Here is a 17,245-nt window from a genome sequence, read left to right as displayed (position 1 = left end):
TTAAGAAAGGATTAGTTTTCTCTCTGTCATCACAACCTCATTTGCACACAGGGGATAGTGTGCATTAACAGCACGGAGATTGCCAGTGATTCTTGCTTTGTGATTCTAGGTTGCTAAGTAATCTGTATTTAGAGATGCATGTAAGGAATCCTCATTGCACTTGTCATGTAGCAATCTTCCCAAGCATTCAAAATATTTTCTCAACTTAAAAAAATTCCTAGGGGTTTCCTGGTGAGGCTCAAAGGCAGTCATATATTTTATTTATTTTATTACAAGGCATGTAAGTAAAAACTTGCATAATCTGAAAAAAAGTTATTAGATAGAAAACAGTAATAAAATTAACATTATTCTTTTAAGAAACTTGGTAATAAATACATTTCCCCTCAACATTAATATGCTTGTTATTTTGCACAACAATAAATACAGCATAGCTCTGGTATAGACAAGGCCAAGGCTGGATACAAGAAATCCATGTGGTTTATTATAAAAGCTCAGGTGATTTTTAAAGGTTTGGCATCTTGCACTTGGTGCACTTTGACACAATTTGCACTTTGATTTTATTTTTTACTCTGATTTTTAAAGTCTCCCTAGCATGAAAATAAGAAAAATTGTTCGATTATAGGATTTTTCCTTTAAATATTTTCAAAGTAAAAGATGTGCAAACTCATGGAAACCGTAAAAATAAAAAAAAGGAAAAAAAAAGAAGAAAAAAGAAAAAGTGTCTTGGTGACTATTTTACAAAAATACAGAGTTTTCAGCTGTGGGTGCTTAAGCCTGACCAGCCAATTGGCAAAGAACCATTCCCCAGTCAGTTCCTCACTTCTTTACAGTTTTCCAAAAAACAGTAATGAGAAAGAGTAAAGAGTGTAGTATTCACTTCCCAAGTCATGATGGTTTGAGGTTCTTACACTATTATCCAAAGGATACAGGAGAAAAAACAGGTACTTTCCAGAACACTTCCCAGCATAACTTTGGGTCATTCTGGTCTACACTTTTCTTTTAAAACTACCAGCAAAAGAGAAAGAGAGATACTTCCATGCACTGTGCTGTTCCTACGCCAGCACATTTCATCACAATCATAACTGTGAATCTAAGTCACTTTTGTAGCCCAATCTAATATAGATTGATTATTTCCCACAACATAGATAATGTCCACATAATGCCACAAACTCTGGCAGAGTCCAACGTTCTTAAAGTACCGATAGATCATGGCAAGATTTAGACTTGAGTTTGAAGGCCATATTCTTGTTGTTCTTGGCAACTATTTTGCCCCAGAACCGCCTGGCTTTCTTGGGGATGCTCTCTCTTCGCTTCTGGTAGGCCAGCCGCTTCTCGTTCTTTTCCTTGCTGTCCCTCCGGAGTCGGACTTGTCGCACGATGCCTTCAAACAGCTCTTTCACGTTGTGCTGCACGGCTGCCGAGGTCTCGATGAACTTGCAGTCGAACACGACGGCGCAGGCTCGGCCCTCTGCAAGATTGCAAGGCGGATACGTCAGGAGGTGGCATGAGCGAGGCGGGGGGGGGGCAAACTCGCTGCGGGAGCCAGCTCTAGCAGGGGAATTCCTCTAGCCTAATATAGGCATGGATAAGTCTTTAATCACCTTAGGCTGCCTTCTAGCCCATGATTCATCCGGCCTGTGTCAGACTCACTGCACAGTGACAGGGAGTGAATCTCCTTCTGGAAAAGCCCAGTTCTCGCTGTCAGCTGTGCAAGGAGCTGAGGCTGACTCGCACCAAGACATCAGTGGCCGAGAGATCAGCAATGACTCAAAATCATGTAGTCATCTTCTCACAGGCACACTTCCTCAAGTCATATTAACAGGTGATGACAGTGCCCTCCGTAAGCATGGCACAGCCCTTTATAGCATAGCAGGCAAGGCCCAATTCCCTTCTACAGGGGACATATATTCAAGTTTGCAAAATCCACTTTTCTGATGGGGTCTGGCTAAGATGAGACAATTTAATGCCCTGCTGAATGTTGTAATATGTCAACTAAGCTTCAAGGAAGATTCAAGGACAGGTTTTACCAACTGCAGACCCTCAGAGGGAGCAGCAGCTTCCCCAGCAGTCTGTCTGTTCCTGCTTGTGGGCTCAGGACTCCCAGAAGTTTGGGAGAGCAACCTGGACTGTTTATTTGTTTGTATGCAGCAGAGAGGGCTGTTTAAGCACCCCAAAGCAAGGCACCAAGGATTGCTCGCCTGAAAGGCTGCCCAGTCCCTGCGTGTCCTGTTTCAAGCAACACAAACCAGAGCAGAGGCCATGGTTGTGTCTAACTTGCAGGTGTCAACTGACCCAGGCATTAACCAGGCTCTGTCCCACCCTGATTTGTTTGGCTGACAGTCAGGGTTTACAGGCTAGGTTAATGCAGGTTGGCTGGTTGCAGTCCTACGTGAGCAGGGCTATGTAGCACTAGACTGAGCCAAGGGGACTCAGTGTCCCTGCCACCAGCAGGAGGATGTTTGCACCACTCTCCATGTTCTAAGAGCTGGGAGTTGTTAGAATAGCAAAATAAAGGGTGGGAGGGAATGTCAATTCATCAGGAAGTCAAATGCCAGAGGAAAGAGAACTAGTTAAACTAAGGGATTATCTTTGGCAGCAGAATAAAGGGCCCTAAACTGATTGTGCATGAGTATGTATTGGAAATTCAAAGGGTTTCCAGCTACCAGCGCAATTGCATTCAGCAGTGATCTTCCATGAGGAGGTACAAGGGAAGTTATGATGAAATTCAATAAATTTAGGAAAGGGATTATGTCATATGGTAATTGTACCACCAGGGGAGGCTTAGGGACCTGGCAGGTCCTTTCTGATCTTCTGTCCACTGTTCCAGTCCTCTGTTTTTTTATTGCTCTTCTATTGCCCATTCCTGACCACAGTGTACTCCCTCAGCCAGAGCTCTGGGGTTTATTCAAAAGCTATTAGATGACTCTTAAAGTTTAGCTAGTTTTTGTCTTCATCACTTTTCTTACCTGCCACTGAAACTTCACGGCACCTAACAAGGTCACTTTTGTTGCCAACCAAAATAATGGGGATGTCTTCTTTCTGCCGTGCCCTGCGGAGCTGTATCCTGAGTTCAGAGGCCTTCTCAAAGCTTGCTCGGTCTGTGATGGAGTAGACAATCAAGTATGCATCTCCCACTTGCATGCAGTGGTCTCGAATCCATTCTCCTTCGCGCTGTTCAAATGAAATGGTCAATCGTCTTTAAGCACAGCAAGGATTTTTCCTTAGAAAAATATAACATTACAGAATCCAAACCCACTCCTGGTATAACTACACTGTATATGGTTTGAATCACAGTTATACTAAAAGTAATTCCAAAGTGGTGATGATATGAATACATCACCACAAAGGAGGGCAAAAGTTGGCCCAAAGAATTCATTGTGTTGGTTTTAGACTGGAATGAAAGCAGTTCTGAAACACGGCTTGCATGTTTTATTTCATCATTGAAAAAGTAAAGAAAGCAAATAAATTGCCTTGCTTTTCTCAAGCTCACACTGCAGAGCCCTTAGGCATGCTTGGTTTGGCAGGGACAGGGGGAGGAGGATGACTAATCCTATATTTTTCCTGATGTTAAAGTATGGAAAATAGCTACTTTCTTTCCCTAAAGATACCTATTTTTGATATTAGCACACTTGCATATGCAGTTTTCCTTTAGCATTTGAAGTACCTTATTATCCCACATGTCGAGCAGTATAATGGTTGCACTTTCACCATCCACCATCAGGGTTCTTTCATATGTATCTTCTGGAAGGAAAATAGAAATATTATTATATATTATCTTATGTACATTACAAAAAACAAATAGCTGAATACATACAATCTGTTCATGGTTCAAGCTAGTGAGCCAGATTTTATGCTGGCTCACATTCAGTTCTTTCCTCATTTCTGTCAGCACTGAACCTGCCCTCTGTTCATTGCTGGTTGTCTTGTTTCCGTGATATATGAACGAGACCGAAAGATCATGAAACAAAATGTTCATTATTTTGGCTGATATTCTCTTTATCTTATGTGGGAGAGAGAAAATAGAACCCATGGAAGAAATAACCAAAGGCTGAACATTTGCCCCATGGGAGCAGCAGAGTCCAGCGAGGCTGAGTAATGGAAAATATTTGCTTTCGCTTTAGCACGGACAGTTCACGGGTGAACAGTCACTGCTGCTGAGAGCAATACAGCTAACAGCCTACCCAGCAATGAGGACAGGGCTTTGCCGGACAAGGGCTGCTGAGTTTTAGAGATGCTGAGATTTGTCTCCCATCTCACAGTTTCCAACATTACCTTTGATGTCAAAAAGCAAAGGAGCCAACAAACCACAAAAGTTCAATCATTTGGTACTAAGACCACAAAAAAAAATCATATCTAGATTACAAATTCCATGTGACTAGGTGCTGCTTAGGCCTGGGGGAGCTCTTCCCACCAATGGTGAAGATCAGTCCTTGCTGTGAAATCTAGTCTACCTCCTGTATCAAGTTATAAATCTCCCTTCTTTCCCTGAAATCTGGGGACATTTGGAGGAGTACTATGGGGTTTGGTCCTGTCCTAGGAGTCTTGGGCTACTCCTCAGTGAAAAATGCCAGATTTTGGGCATGCAACTTTTCAGCACCCTGTTGAAGGGGCTGCCCCAACCATGCATGCAGATAAGGCTGTCTTAGCTCTTGCCTCATAAAAATGTTTGCTGGGCTTTGCTGGAGTGAGTCCCCCGGACTGCAATCACCAGCTTTCTTATAAACCAGGTGTGTGTGTCCGTGAAAAAGCATGAGCCAAAAATATTACATATTTAAAATAAAAATCAGCTACTGCATACTGAGAAACTTTGTAAACAAGAGCACAGGGCTGGCACTGCTTAAAATGGATATATTAAAAAGACAAAGCTAATCTCGAGGAGTTTCCCTTGCAGGCCCAGTGGCATGACATTTGTATTTATGAGTTGGATTAATCCTATAGTCAGCAGCAAAAGCAATCCATAACAGCAGCTATATTTGCTCTGTGAACTGGCTATTGTGAAACTATCACCTCTTGCAATAAGATTTCCAGTTTGCAAGCTAGAATTTGGAGAATGGTTTCTTCAACTGACCAAGCAGCTGCATAGGAACGAGCGCCATAAGCACTACAGGGCAGCATTGCAAGGACTGCCTCTCTAGTCTCTCTTATACTTGGAGAGGCTACAAACATCAAAGCACAGTCCTGGAAAATGCTATGCCCAAAATGGGCATATTCAGCACTCATTTGCACCCTGGTCAGTCCTAAGGAACTTCCACAGGACACTAAAAAGGACAAATATTACAACAGCAAGTTTTCTGATACCTCAGCAGACCTGGCCATGAAAATCTGACATGACTATGCCCCAAGCAGTATTGCTAAGAGCACAAATGAAAAAAAAAAATCACTCGGCTTCCTACAGAGGAGGAGGAAACCGGCTGCCAATGGTGTGTAAAGCAAACGAGCCGCGTGCTCCGACCGACTGCCCACGGGGGCTCACCTAGGGTTCTGCTAAGCCCTGGGTTATACCTCTCCTAGGGGTATAGACACAGAAAGCTTCCCTGCTCATGCTCCACTGCAGGCTGGAGCAGAAGCTCCCAAACTCTGTGTGCTAGCACTGCTGCTGTCGTACAAGGGGAACAGGCAGAAGGCAGAAGAGTTATGCTGGGGAAAAGGAAAGTTGTGGGTATTGACTAGCAAAATGAGCCTCCAAATCATGTCCTCCAAAGGTGATGGCACGTGGCTCTAGAGCCACAAGGGATTTCTGTCACAGCACAACCCTTCCACAGCAATGTCTCATACGCAGTATGGCTCACAAGGTGGTGACACATCTTCACCTTCTGCATTGACTGAATTAAAGAAAATTTCACAACTCTAATCAAAAAATGCAGGAGAAGAGCAAGAGGGAAGAGCCAAAGAAATCCCTACCGCTTATGCCTTTTCCCACAGTTTAGGCAATAGGAATTTCCTTACACTATTGAAGCGTTTTCTATCTGTTTTTCCCTTGGGGAAGCCATGCTGCGCAAGTAACGTGAAATGAGGAGGAGACATATTTTACTCAAACTCCAAACAGCCTATGCTGAGGCAATATGTTTATCCATGACTTCTAATGGAAAGTATTTTTGTAGATTATCAAAAGACTGGAGGGGGGAGGGAGGTTATTTTTCATTATATATTATTTTTAAGCATTACATTCTAGTAAAACAAGAGGACCTTCAGTTTTCTCTCTCATATTTGGGACCTGTGTGAGAGCTGAACCAGCCTCCTCTGTAACACAGGCACAGGCAGTAACATAGCAGCTTCCAAGAGATGATTTAAAAAGAAATAACATGAGAACCAATATTGTTCTCTTTCAGAAGCTTTAGCCCCTTGTTAGTGAGGACCTTGTCCTTGCATCCTATTTTGTTTGCTTGTTTTTTTAAGAGATAGATGTGTTGGAATCAATTTTGATGATCACGCCCAAGTGTTGGTTACCTCAGTTTCCAGTTAAATGGCCTTGCTAATTTTCTGTGCCTTAATGCCAGCTACTACTGACAGGGCTGCCCACAAGTAAACACAAGCACTCCAGGCCAGCAGGACCTACCTCCCAGCACCTCACAGTCGCTGTCAATGCTGTCGTGCACCCCTGCAAAGATGTTGGCCAGTGACGACTTGCCTACGCCATGCTCCCCGATCAGCACCACCCGGTAGCAATTGCTGCAGGACTCGGAGGAGATGACGGAGTCGGACGACTCTGAGGACCAGCTTCTTCTGCAGTAATCATCAGGACTGATGGTGTATCTCTTCTGCACGTTGTATTCGTTGGAGTCTTTCTGGACCAGCAAATGCTTTCCATCAGCAGGGATGCTCCACCGCTGCTGCTGCTGCTGCAGGCCACTGTTGTTGGTGCGACGCATGGTAACATTGTTGAGGGTCATCCTTTACTCCTAGCGAGAAACATGGAAAGCACGAGCGTCACCCACAAAGCATTTAGAAATGCGTTAAAACCCACTTCTAAACTTCAGTGCAGCATACTCTGCTCTTCTGTAGGGACCTAGTAGCCAACAAAAGAAAAATGAGGCTTTCTGCACTTTGATGCTGCTGGTACAGGAAGAAATATTCCAGTTAGTGAGTCAGAGCCATGGCTTTTGCCCTAGGGAGGATGTCACCTCACGTGCTAAATCCAGCTTTGTTTAGCCTTTGTGGGCTCACTGCTGCACTCGGGGCAGCGCAGCCCTGGCGACAGGGCAGCGTTGCTGTGCGATTGAACACAGTCACAAAATAAATGCCGTCTTGCCTGCAGCTTCGCTCCCGTTGTCTCAGTTAAGAGTTGAATCTCTTGGGAAGGCAATAGGCATCACGTGCCAGACAGCTAGAAAAGAATGATGCAAGCAAGTCTTGCTATAATGTATTTTGAACGGATTTTGATCTCATCTATAGCAGGGTAAACAAAAAATGACTTCTGCGCAGAGTGGCATTTTGGCTGGTAGAAGTGAGGACATACTCGAGTCCTGCGACTTTTCTCCAGAGGTACTGGATCTGACCTCTGAAGGAGGTGTCACTGGGAGTAAAAGCTCATGAAGTTACAGATTTTATATCAACAACTTAAATTGCCGCAAAAAGCAGCTAGCTCACATTATCTAAGCATGTTTGCTCACCTTACATAGCTAGTCAGCTCACCTTACCTGCGCATGGCTCTTAATTACATTTGATTTTGCAAAGTCTATTTTGCCTTGGTTGGAGGCAGAGTGTAGTGATGTCATTCTCATGGGCCAACAGCTACCATTTTTAGGAAAGTTACTTTGATGCATTCCAGTCCCCAAAGTGACAGTTATTTAGACATTTAGTATTTTGGCAAATGTCTGATGTTTCTTAGTTCTCTTCTCCATATTGATAAATAGTATATCTGTCTGCACGATACATCGGACTGTTTTCAATAACAAGTGTTGAATATTTTGAGTAAGAAATAGTGAATGCAAATAAGTGCAGCAACACATCAAAATAACATGTACAAATAATTTTTCCTATTCATATAAAGATTTCTGAAAACTTTGTAGAATACATGCACAGCAGGTCATAGAACAAATATGCAGAAAAAGCTCTCTCTAAGTAAACTTATTCCAACTTATGCAATGTTTTCCGTGTGATGCACAGTGCCTCATGGCAAAATTAGATCATATGCATAGTCCTAGTCACAGTAACTTTGCCAGGAAAAAATATATCTAACCAGAAATCAAGCACAAAGCAAAGACTACTTCACAAAAAAACATGAAATTTTTACCAGACATTAATTTTAAAAACCCACTTTTTTTCTTGTACGTTCCTCACTGAAAAGATGCATGAGAAAAGCCAGCTGTAATTCAGTCAAACAATAAACAGTCTAAATGACTATCTTCAATTAACAATCAATCAATAATCCCAGTCATAAACATTTTAGACTTTTTCATGAACAAATTATCATCCTTTACTAAGCTAACCCGAATGAGACAAAGTCTTATAACGCACTGTTGCACATAGCACTCCCAGTTCAAATTATTTTTCACACCACAAACTGCATTTAGCTATTTGGGTCTCTCTTTAGTAAAATGCTGCAGTCGGACCAGCGCTTTTCGGCCAACGCTGCCTTACTTTTGACGGGCTCTTCCCGCAGCCGGGTCCTTTGCTCTCCTGCCCTTCTCTCTCCGTGCGGTGCGATGCACTGGACTGGTCTGCCCAAGTAAATCCTCTCCTGCTTGCGGGCTGCCTCTTTAACTCGCTCTCAGCAAACCTGGTTTATATTAAGCCCTTCTGATCAGGGACAGGGCTTTTCCGTGACGTGGTCGGCCTTTCCACACAACAGCCAGCCCCCAGCTGGGAGGAAGCGGACATGCAGAGCAGCAAAAACTTACAAACAATCTCAAAAGCCTTCCTTGAAATCATATGATTCTCCTGATATTGCCAGTAAAACAAACACATTTGGTTCTTACGTGATGAAAACAGGAGAATGGAAAAAAACAAAATAATACATGCTATTTCATCATCACTCGTTTTTTCAGTCAAGTGCTATTAAAATTGACGGTGTTTAAAAGTGGCATAAGTTTTATTAATGCATAAAATGCTGCAAATGTGTTACGGTCTCTGTCTGCAAAATGCAGTGGACTCTCTGCTGGACAAAATATTTCTTTGGAATAAAATATTGCAATGTTACTTTGAAGATATCTTAAAACTAGGATGATGATTCTGTTTTTCTGAAAAAAAAAAAGAAGTTCTAATACATAAGATCCTATTTTTCTTGTTTTCCTTAGCTCCAAGTCACTGCATCTATTTTTTGGAGTCGTGTAATCAGCTCTCACTTCTGCTGTACCCTTTACTAGCAATGTCTTAAAAAATAGCTGACTATAAATTCTGTGTTACTGCAACTTTACAGTTGCATGGATGTGTCAGCATTAACAGGCACAAAGTCCGAGTAGCAGAGTGCTTATGCAGTTCATAGTTTATTAGCAAAGATTAATATATAGTGTACATGATGCAAAACAAGAGCCTGCTCCTTAAATTTCAATAATAAATTAATAATAAAAAAAAATAATGCCACTAGGTGACACTTCTAACAAACTACAGAAAATACATCTTGATTAACAGATAAAAAATTATAAACTTCCACAGAACTACTTGGTAAGGATACCACAACTTATGCAAAAGTATACGGGAATTCTGTGGTCCATTCTCAATTACCTGAATTCTGGGTTAACTAAGATAACCTCAAAAGCAAGCTCCAAAATATCCCCTAAAATCGACAGAGGACTGATAATTTTTATACTGCACTTTAATCTGAACAACGTGATCCATTTCTGAACAGGGGAAAGAGTACTTTTTTCATGACCCCATTCTTTTCAGTTACAGACCTGTAAGCCTTTAATTAGCCATGTATCTTTATTAAAGAGAACAGTGATATGCAGAAAAGGACGTCTAGTACTATGTTTGCTGTCTAGCACTTATTTCACATACCTCTACACTTCTGTGCTTTGATTAAAACCTGTAAAACGGATTTGTTTTCCTGTGAAAAGGTGGGCCTTTAGGAAACTCTGCCACTGAAATATGCTTGCTTTATTTCCTCTTCGGCTTTGTTGCATTCCTGTGTCTTTCATGGGGATTTTCAGGGACCTTCTCAGCCTGTCCTCAAGCCTAAAGAGACAAGAGCCCACTAGAGACCATGCCCAAGTACGAGCATATTGCTTTCCCAAATATGCTCATATTAACATATATGGAAATTATTCAGATCTATTAGCGGGGCACTTGGACAAAACTTACTGCTTGGCGGTAGCTGAGCCCCGCGTCCTACGTCCCTGCTCACCGGTCCCCAGCAGAGCTGGCTCCGGGGCTCTGCCGCCACGCGCTCACCTCAAAGAGCACGAAATAGCAGGTCCCCCTGCACGGTGAGGATGGGACGGCTGCTAATGCTCACTGTGCAGCATGGCAAGACCCCACAAAACCTCTGCCAGGGAACGTTCAGTGTCACCCTCCGGGGGTGGCCACCAGTTTCGAGGGGGAACGCCTCGCTCTCTTGCAGTCGGCACACGTCGCCTCCCTTCCAAACTCCCTTATTTTTTTGAAATGTGCTGGAAATGCTGAAGGTGAGTTCGTGGCTGGAGGACTGTGTTCTGCATCTTGGACCCATTTAGCTCTCTTTAACTTGTCTGTAATTTGTCACTACGTGTAAAAAAAACGAAACGTATCCACCACGGGAATGGAGAGACTTATAGCCAGATTGACCTAAGCAGAACCGTAGGATCTAACGTCTCGCCCAAATGTTTAACTTATATCATAGTAAAAAGCACTGACAGTAGAAATAAACCAAAGTCAGAAAAGCATTTGTGTTTAGTTATGGTTAGTCTTAGATCAGGAATTGCTAGACATCATCTTGCATAAATTCTTCATGAAATTCAAGGCAGAAAAAGAAAACATGGTTCTCTAGTGATCACACTATAAATCTCTTCTATAAAGCCATCCATAGGGATTGTCCCAGCTGTAACATGAAGTGCTTGTACTTGGGAAGCTTGCTCACGTATTTTCACTTATGCTTTCTCTTCTGAGCCTATTTCCAGTTTTGCCAACTTGACAAATAACTCTCCATGCCCATTCTAGACTACGATATGGCTCCTTTCCTCCGGTAATGAAGACACCAGCCATTCCTCAGGTTATGCCATCAGCACCCATGAATTTCAGTCATTATAACTGTGGAGAATATTTTTTTTAATACTTTTTTTTTAAGCTGGGGAGATATGCAGCCTCCTAAGCCTCCTGGCACTTACAAGGGATAACAGCAGGATGACTGGTGAAGCGCATGAACTGAGCCCTTCTCACTAAGGCTGATTATAGGCTTACATTTCCAAATACAATCCAATAGACTGATGGATGCACGCGGGGCCTTGGATAGCTCTGTCCTCTTGCACTCTTTGCTGGTCAGTAGTTCTGCAACTAAAATTGCCTGAGACACAGGCACGAGAAGAGACAAGCACAAGGCTGAGAGCTATCATAAAGCAGGAGTGCTTGGTGCAGGCAGTTGAAGCAATATTAAAACTCAGAGTGATTGCTTTTTGCTCATTATAACTGTTCCGTGCCTCAGTAATCATGTCTTAAAGGAATGCTCCCTGTAGCCAGGATGAGATAAACATTGCAGAGTAGCAGCTCTGCAATCCCTCTCAGGCCAGTTGCACTTAGAGCAGGTGATGCCCAGAGTAATTAGGCAGAAATTTTTCATAGGATATAAAACAGAAATGTTTTTAGCTGATATTAAACTAGCCATTTTGTGTTTATGTACAGGAAGGCAAGAGCAGCTCCTCAAATTGCCTTCTAGCTTGAATCAGAAGGCCTGAATAAACTTGGGGGAGGAAAAAAAATGCAGGAGTGAAAAAAATAAAGAAAAGGAGGAACAACAAAAATCAAATTTGTTTTAGTAGAAAGAGAACAAAGAGGATCTGAAATTGCACTCTCACCCTATACATTCAGCAGAAGAATATTTGTTCATTTTTCCCATCAGAGGACCCAACGTGGTAAACCGTGTTCCCAAAAGTTGCTTGCAAAGGCAGTGAATTGGCTCCACCACCTTCCTCTCCTCCGTATCATGGCAGCATTTTACACTTTTCAGCACTCCTCACATCTGGCAGTGCTGGCTGGCCAGGATGCAGTTCTTAGCCCCACCAATAGCATCAGCTAACAATTCAGCAAGGGAAAGAAAAGTTTTTGGCTATCTAAGCATGACACTGGGCTGGATAGTGCAGGACGCACTGGGAGTACCCCCAGTTACTGTAAGCCTTAGCGGAGCTGCGCTGGGTTCACCACACGTTCCTGCAGCACGGTGGGTCGCAGGCAGCTCAGCAAGCAAGGACAGAACAAAAAGCACAGATATATGTGAGAATTAGACCCATAGCAGTGGGACCAAAAATTATTTTCATCAGCTTGCATCCACAGCCTGGGGAGAGCTATTGAGGGTCTTAATCAAGTTGGGAAGAGGAGAGAGAAAGAGACTCTTAAATTAAGCAATAATAAAAATTTGATTTATTTGAAGGCAAAACAGATGCACGAGCACGTTAAAGTACTCCTCCATCATCAAAAAAAGAGGTTTAACAAAAAGGCCCCTGTTCCCCTTGGAAGAGCAGATTTGATAGACTGTATTTCCAGCAATTGCTTGCAAAGGGCACTGAATTTGTTCCACCACGTTCCTTTTTCACACAGCACAGCAGCATTTCAATTTTTAAATGATCACTAAAGGCAGAACATGATCCTTTGATGATGGAGCACAGGGATAGGGAAGAAGCATTGATCTGTACTTCTTGTGCATAAGATAGCAGTGAAGGTAAAACCCAGCACTAGAGCTTTCAGGGAATAGGATTGTACTTAATAAGCTACATCACTAGGGATCCCCGCATTAGTCTATTACTTGCAGCTAATCTGATGTCCAGAAAGGAAGGTCTGACTCATATCTGTCCACTACAGAGTCCTTATGACTGTGATGAATGAGGAAAATACCTTTTGGCCATACTTGCATTAAGCAGACACTGCAGAATATTAAGCAAAGACTGAGAAGTGAGCAGTCAACAGAAGCAATGCCACTCAGCTTATAATAAAAGTTTTTTTTTTTTGTCTAGTTAACTCAAAAGAAAAGCAGATCAAAACAAGTATTTGCTGTAGGGAAAACAGAATAACGACAAAGAGCAAATGGCAAAACAGAATTATTTCAGTAAGATTTGTTTAGAAAAAGAAATGCCTATTTTCCGCCCTTGCACTGAATGACATTAAAGAATTCTGCTAATAATTGTCCAGGGAGAAGGATTATGTCATGTATGACATAAATAAATGTGTTTTTCAAAAGGAATCAATGCAAATGAAAAAATTGTAATATTCTAATTATAGCAGGATGTGGGTTAGCCATAAGCGTTCTTCGAAATCAGAGCTGAAAAAGCCTTCAGAAAAATGGTACCAGTGTAGAGCATTTTTGCAGTTACGATCTTTGTAGTACGTCACAGTCCTCAAAGGAATCAGGCTGATAAGTCACAATCTCCTTTTTAACCACAGCAAACCTAGTTTGCCATAAAAAATCTCACCTGCTTTTTCGGTAGTAAGTCATGATGGTAATTTAATGATAGACAACTTTTGTATTAGTAAACTGTAGGCTACGAACTGTCAATGGCATAATCTGGGTCTCTGTTCTTCAGAACTGTTGAAGAGAAATTCAGAAGAAAGTGTTTTGGTCCAGCTGGAGTTTCTTCCTCTCCATTGTGATACTCAAGACTCCCACCAAGAGCAATTGCCAATGGTTGCCAAGAATCAGGGGTTGGACTTGGTTCACTTGTTTCATCTCACTGAAAAATACAAAGAAAGCGCTTGATAATCAACTGCGATCAGAAATATTCCATATGATGGCCAGGGGCTTGACCTGCAGGTCCTTGGGGCTGGTGTTTGAAGGAAAATAGTGATATTTCAGCAGTGTCTTTTCTGCAGATCTTACCCTAATCTCTAGAGTCTTGCTCCAGCTGTCACAATTACCTGTCAGCTTTTAATGCCATTTTGTTCTGTTCACCATACCCAAAATCACGTTCACTGAGAAGCTCCCACCGGGTTGTTTTCTGATTGCACTTCTCTGGGCTATTAGCCTATCTGCAGCGGGAGGAGGCTGCCTCATTTCACGCGTGCACGCACTGCTCGGCTCTCCGCAGATACAAGGAGTTCTGCTCTACAACCCACGTGAACCCCAGATTGCCCAATCCCTCCTGCTTTTACATCACGGAGGGCATTCTGAGCCCATGACCGGCTCAGAGGAATCCCTGCCGGGCGGTTTGGGGGCAGCCCTGCCGGGTATTAACGCACGCTGAGCCTGGACGCAAGGGAGGGAAGCTGCGGGGGGGCCCTGCCCTTCCGCCGCCTGCCCCCAGCCCGGGCATCGGCAGCCCGGGACGGGGGCTCCCGGTGCCGGTGGCTCCCGGTGCTGGTGCACAGACATCGAGTTGTCCTTCTCCTCCGTGTTCCGATCATCGGAAAGGTATTTCCAGCACTCAGCAAACAGGAGACCTATCCGCTCTGCTGGTGCAAGCTCACGGCATCTATGCGGGGGGTGGCAGCGGACAGAAGAAGCAAGTGCAGCCCAGGGTGTCCAGGCCACACTGCTCTTAGGGCGGTTTCAGTCAGGGGAGACGCGTTTACGCTGGGCTTCGTGTTCAGCCAAGGCACACCGCCGAGCCCAGCCAGCAGGTTTTAGCCAGGCTGGTTGGTCACATCAACCCCAGGAGAAAGGTGAAGTTAAAAATGCATGATACAGGTTGGATGGTGATGCTTAAACCACCTTGTCTCTTCTTCCTAAGCAAGATGAAGCTACAGCTGGAGCACGGCTGCCGGGTATCGCATCCCTCGCCTGCGGTCTCCCTACCGTGCAGAGGACGAACAGCAGCAAAACCACAGCTAAACACGGTCTGCTCCAAGAGGTTCAGTAACGCCGCGTTGTCCTGGCCTCACCTGCGGTGTGCTGTAACGAGGACCCCCGTTCCCAGGCTCGGCTGCGCGCTCGCTGCCTGGCGGAGGGACGGCTCGCGGGACCGCGCGGTGATTCACGGCCGTGTTTGGGTTTTCTGGCTCCCAGGCTTGCGCTTATCAGCAAAACACACGCTCTCTGCAGCACCAGAATGTAAGCGGCTTGGAGCCACCCGAAATGCCTTTGAGTAAGACGCTGTGTACGGCCAGACGTAATTAATGTCTATTTAATTGAACAACAGCCCCTCTTTAATTTGCATAGCTTCACGCCTTTGTCGTTCAGTGTGCACTCTCCACTTTGCCAAAATTAAAGATGTGAAAACGAACACACATTTGAAGACGTGCTCTTTTTTAAAAAAGATCTAATTCTTCATCTGTATTACACTGTTTTCAGTATAGGACAACTGAGTGCCAGGCCCTGCAGGTAGGATTCCTTTAACATAATTTAAACTAGTTGTCTTGCTTCCCAAGGGAACCAGGGTTAAACAGGCACCTCCACGGTGATTCCTCTAATACAGGTAGCATGAATCATCTCTGAAGATGTTTCTCTCCCCACAGACACCAGAGGCAACTTGGGGGCATGAATCTCTCAGCACTAATATTAGCCTTAAATTTAACTGTCTACATGTTAGACAGCTACTCAGGTCAAATTTTTACCATGCCTTTTGAGGTGTAGAGTATGAAGACAGGTTTTAATATACCATCATCACAGAAGCAGTGCTGAATACAGCATAATGCTCAGACAGTATCCTGCTATGGTACACAGGGTGCATAAATGCACCTGCAACTTGGCTACAAAACTAGAGGAACCTGCACTGTGTCCCAGTCAGCATGGATGGCAACAGCGGTCTTTCCCTAGTAGCCACTGGGACACTCCTCTTGCTGTCCACACTGGCTGAATATCAATGACTGTTTCCATAAAATGGCCCATAAAAATACACTACAGCCTCTGACATGTGGCAGCATGGCCTGTGGTGACTTAGGGTTTTCTGCCCCACTTCTATAAGCCGGTGTGTGCTACCACTGCAGATAAATCCCATCACACCCAGGCATCTGCTGCACAGTCCAAGGAATCCACCTTTAACAAAGCTCAGGATTCTGTGTTGAAAGATGCACATCAATATTAAAAAGCACTTGGCAGAGACAGCTTTGCAAGAAACCCTAACTGAAATATGAGCAACAACTGTCGTACACAGAGTACGCTCTACTTTACATGGAGCATGCACAAATCCAAGAATCCCGTTTCCCGAAGAAAGAAAGATCACAGCCAGCACTTTTTACAGGGAACATACTCAACAAAATACCAGTAGTTACAATGCTGTCAGCTTCAATCTCACTTTACAACGCCAGTTCCTTGGCACTGCAGGCTCTTGCATTCCTGCAGGAACCAGAAAGGAGTGGCTCAGCTGCAGCAGGCTCTCCTCAGGCCCCTCTCTGGGACTCACACGGGCATGCACAAGCCACCGGGTGCCCTCCTACGCCCACTGCTTGTCTGTCTTTTGCTTTCTCTCTACTGTTCTCATAAAATCTGTTCATTTTGAAAGCAGGCAGTAAACACAGGAGCTGGGCATAATTAAGAAAGCCAGCATTAGTAAACAGTACCAAGGACTGTGATGACTAGCAGAACCTTTAACACTGTCATTATATGGTTTCCAGTGCATCTCAGGCACCTGCTAAATGTACACCTCTGAGATGACATGTTGGACAGCCCAGGCCTTTTCAGAAGCAGTGAATTGCAAGGTCTCCATCATACACTTTTCCCCCTCATGGTAATTAACACATTCTTTAATGCTTTCTGAGCATTTTCTACACCAAAGGCTACTAAGGTTTCACATTAAGGGCCTGTTCTTGTGAAGCCAAGGACTCTGAGCATGCTCGTGATTCAAAGATTTGGGTAAAGAAAAAGGATTCCCCATCAACTACTCAAGCGCATTTCTCAAGTGAGCTGCTCTGATATGCGTTGTGCCCATGAAGTATAAAATTAAAGAAACTGGTAGGAAAAAGCTTTGATTTTGTGTACATGTAGACAGCCCGCAAGAAGAAGAGACAGCAGTCCTGGTTTTCATAAAGCCTCTATGTTGCTGTCATTTAATCAATGATCAGCCTGGCAGATTTAGAAGCTAAAAGATAATGCATAATTTAAAGTCACAAGCTAAAGGACATAATTCTAGAATGATTCATAGACTGGATCTGATTGTTGATGCTGTAGAGATGTGAGTTCTATGTAGCTCACAGTTTGGTCCATCAAGCACACAGTGCAAGCAGGCTGCAAAGCCACGTTCGCCCTCCCATT

At 43.7% G+C, this 17,245-nt stretch overlaps 1 protein-coding gene across 1 annotated transcript; it reads right to left on the bottom strand.

The window, feature by feature from the left end:
• Positions 1-243: 243 nt before the first annotated feature.
• Positions 244-8,723, bottom strand: GEM (GTP binding protein overexpressed in skeletal muscle). Its single transcript, XM_062570510.1, has 5 exons — positions 8,581-8,723; positions 6,557-6,899; positions 3,665-3,741; positions 2,967-3,171; positions 244-1,468 (listed from the first exon to the last, which is right to left on the bottom strand). The coding sequence occupies exons 2-5, from the start codon at positions 6,888-6,890 to the stop codon at positions 1,191-1,193; spliced, it is 894 nt and encodes a 297-aa protein (XP_062426494.1). The 5' UTR covers positions 6,891-6,899; positions 8,581-8,723; the 3' UTR covers positions 244-1,190.
• Between the last annotated feature and the right edge of the window lie 8,522 nt (positions 8,724-17,245).

Source organism: Rhea pennata, chromosome 2, assembly GCF_028389875.1.
Source record: "Rhea pennata isolate bPtePen1 chromosome 2, bPtePen1.pri, whole genome shotgun sequence".
In the NCBI taxonomy this organism is placed as follows: domain Eukaryota; kingdom Metazoa; phylum Chordata; class Aves; order Rheiformes; family Rheidae; genus Rhea; species Rhea pennata.
Note: the sequence above shows the minus strand (reverse complement) of the source record. Positions and strands in the feature narration are given on the sequence as shown.

What these genes read in the sequence shown, in the direction of transcription:
- GEM (XM_062570510.1), bottom strand. Translation starts at nt 6,890, where the DNA reads ATGACCCTCAACAATGTTACCATGCGTCGCACCAACAACAGTGGCCTG. An exon ending in CGACTGTGAGGTGCTGGGAG is followed by an intron (nt 3,742 to 6,556) that starts GTAGGTCCTGCT and finishes TTTTCCTTCCAG; the next exon opens with AAGATACATATGAAAGAACC. An exon ending in TCGACATGTGGGATAATAAG is followed by an intron (nt 3,172 to 3,664) that starts GTACTTCAAATG and finishes TCATTTGAACAG; the next exon opens with CGCGAAGGAGAATGGATTCG.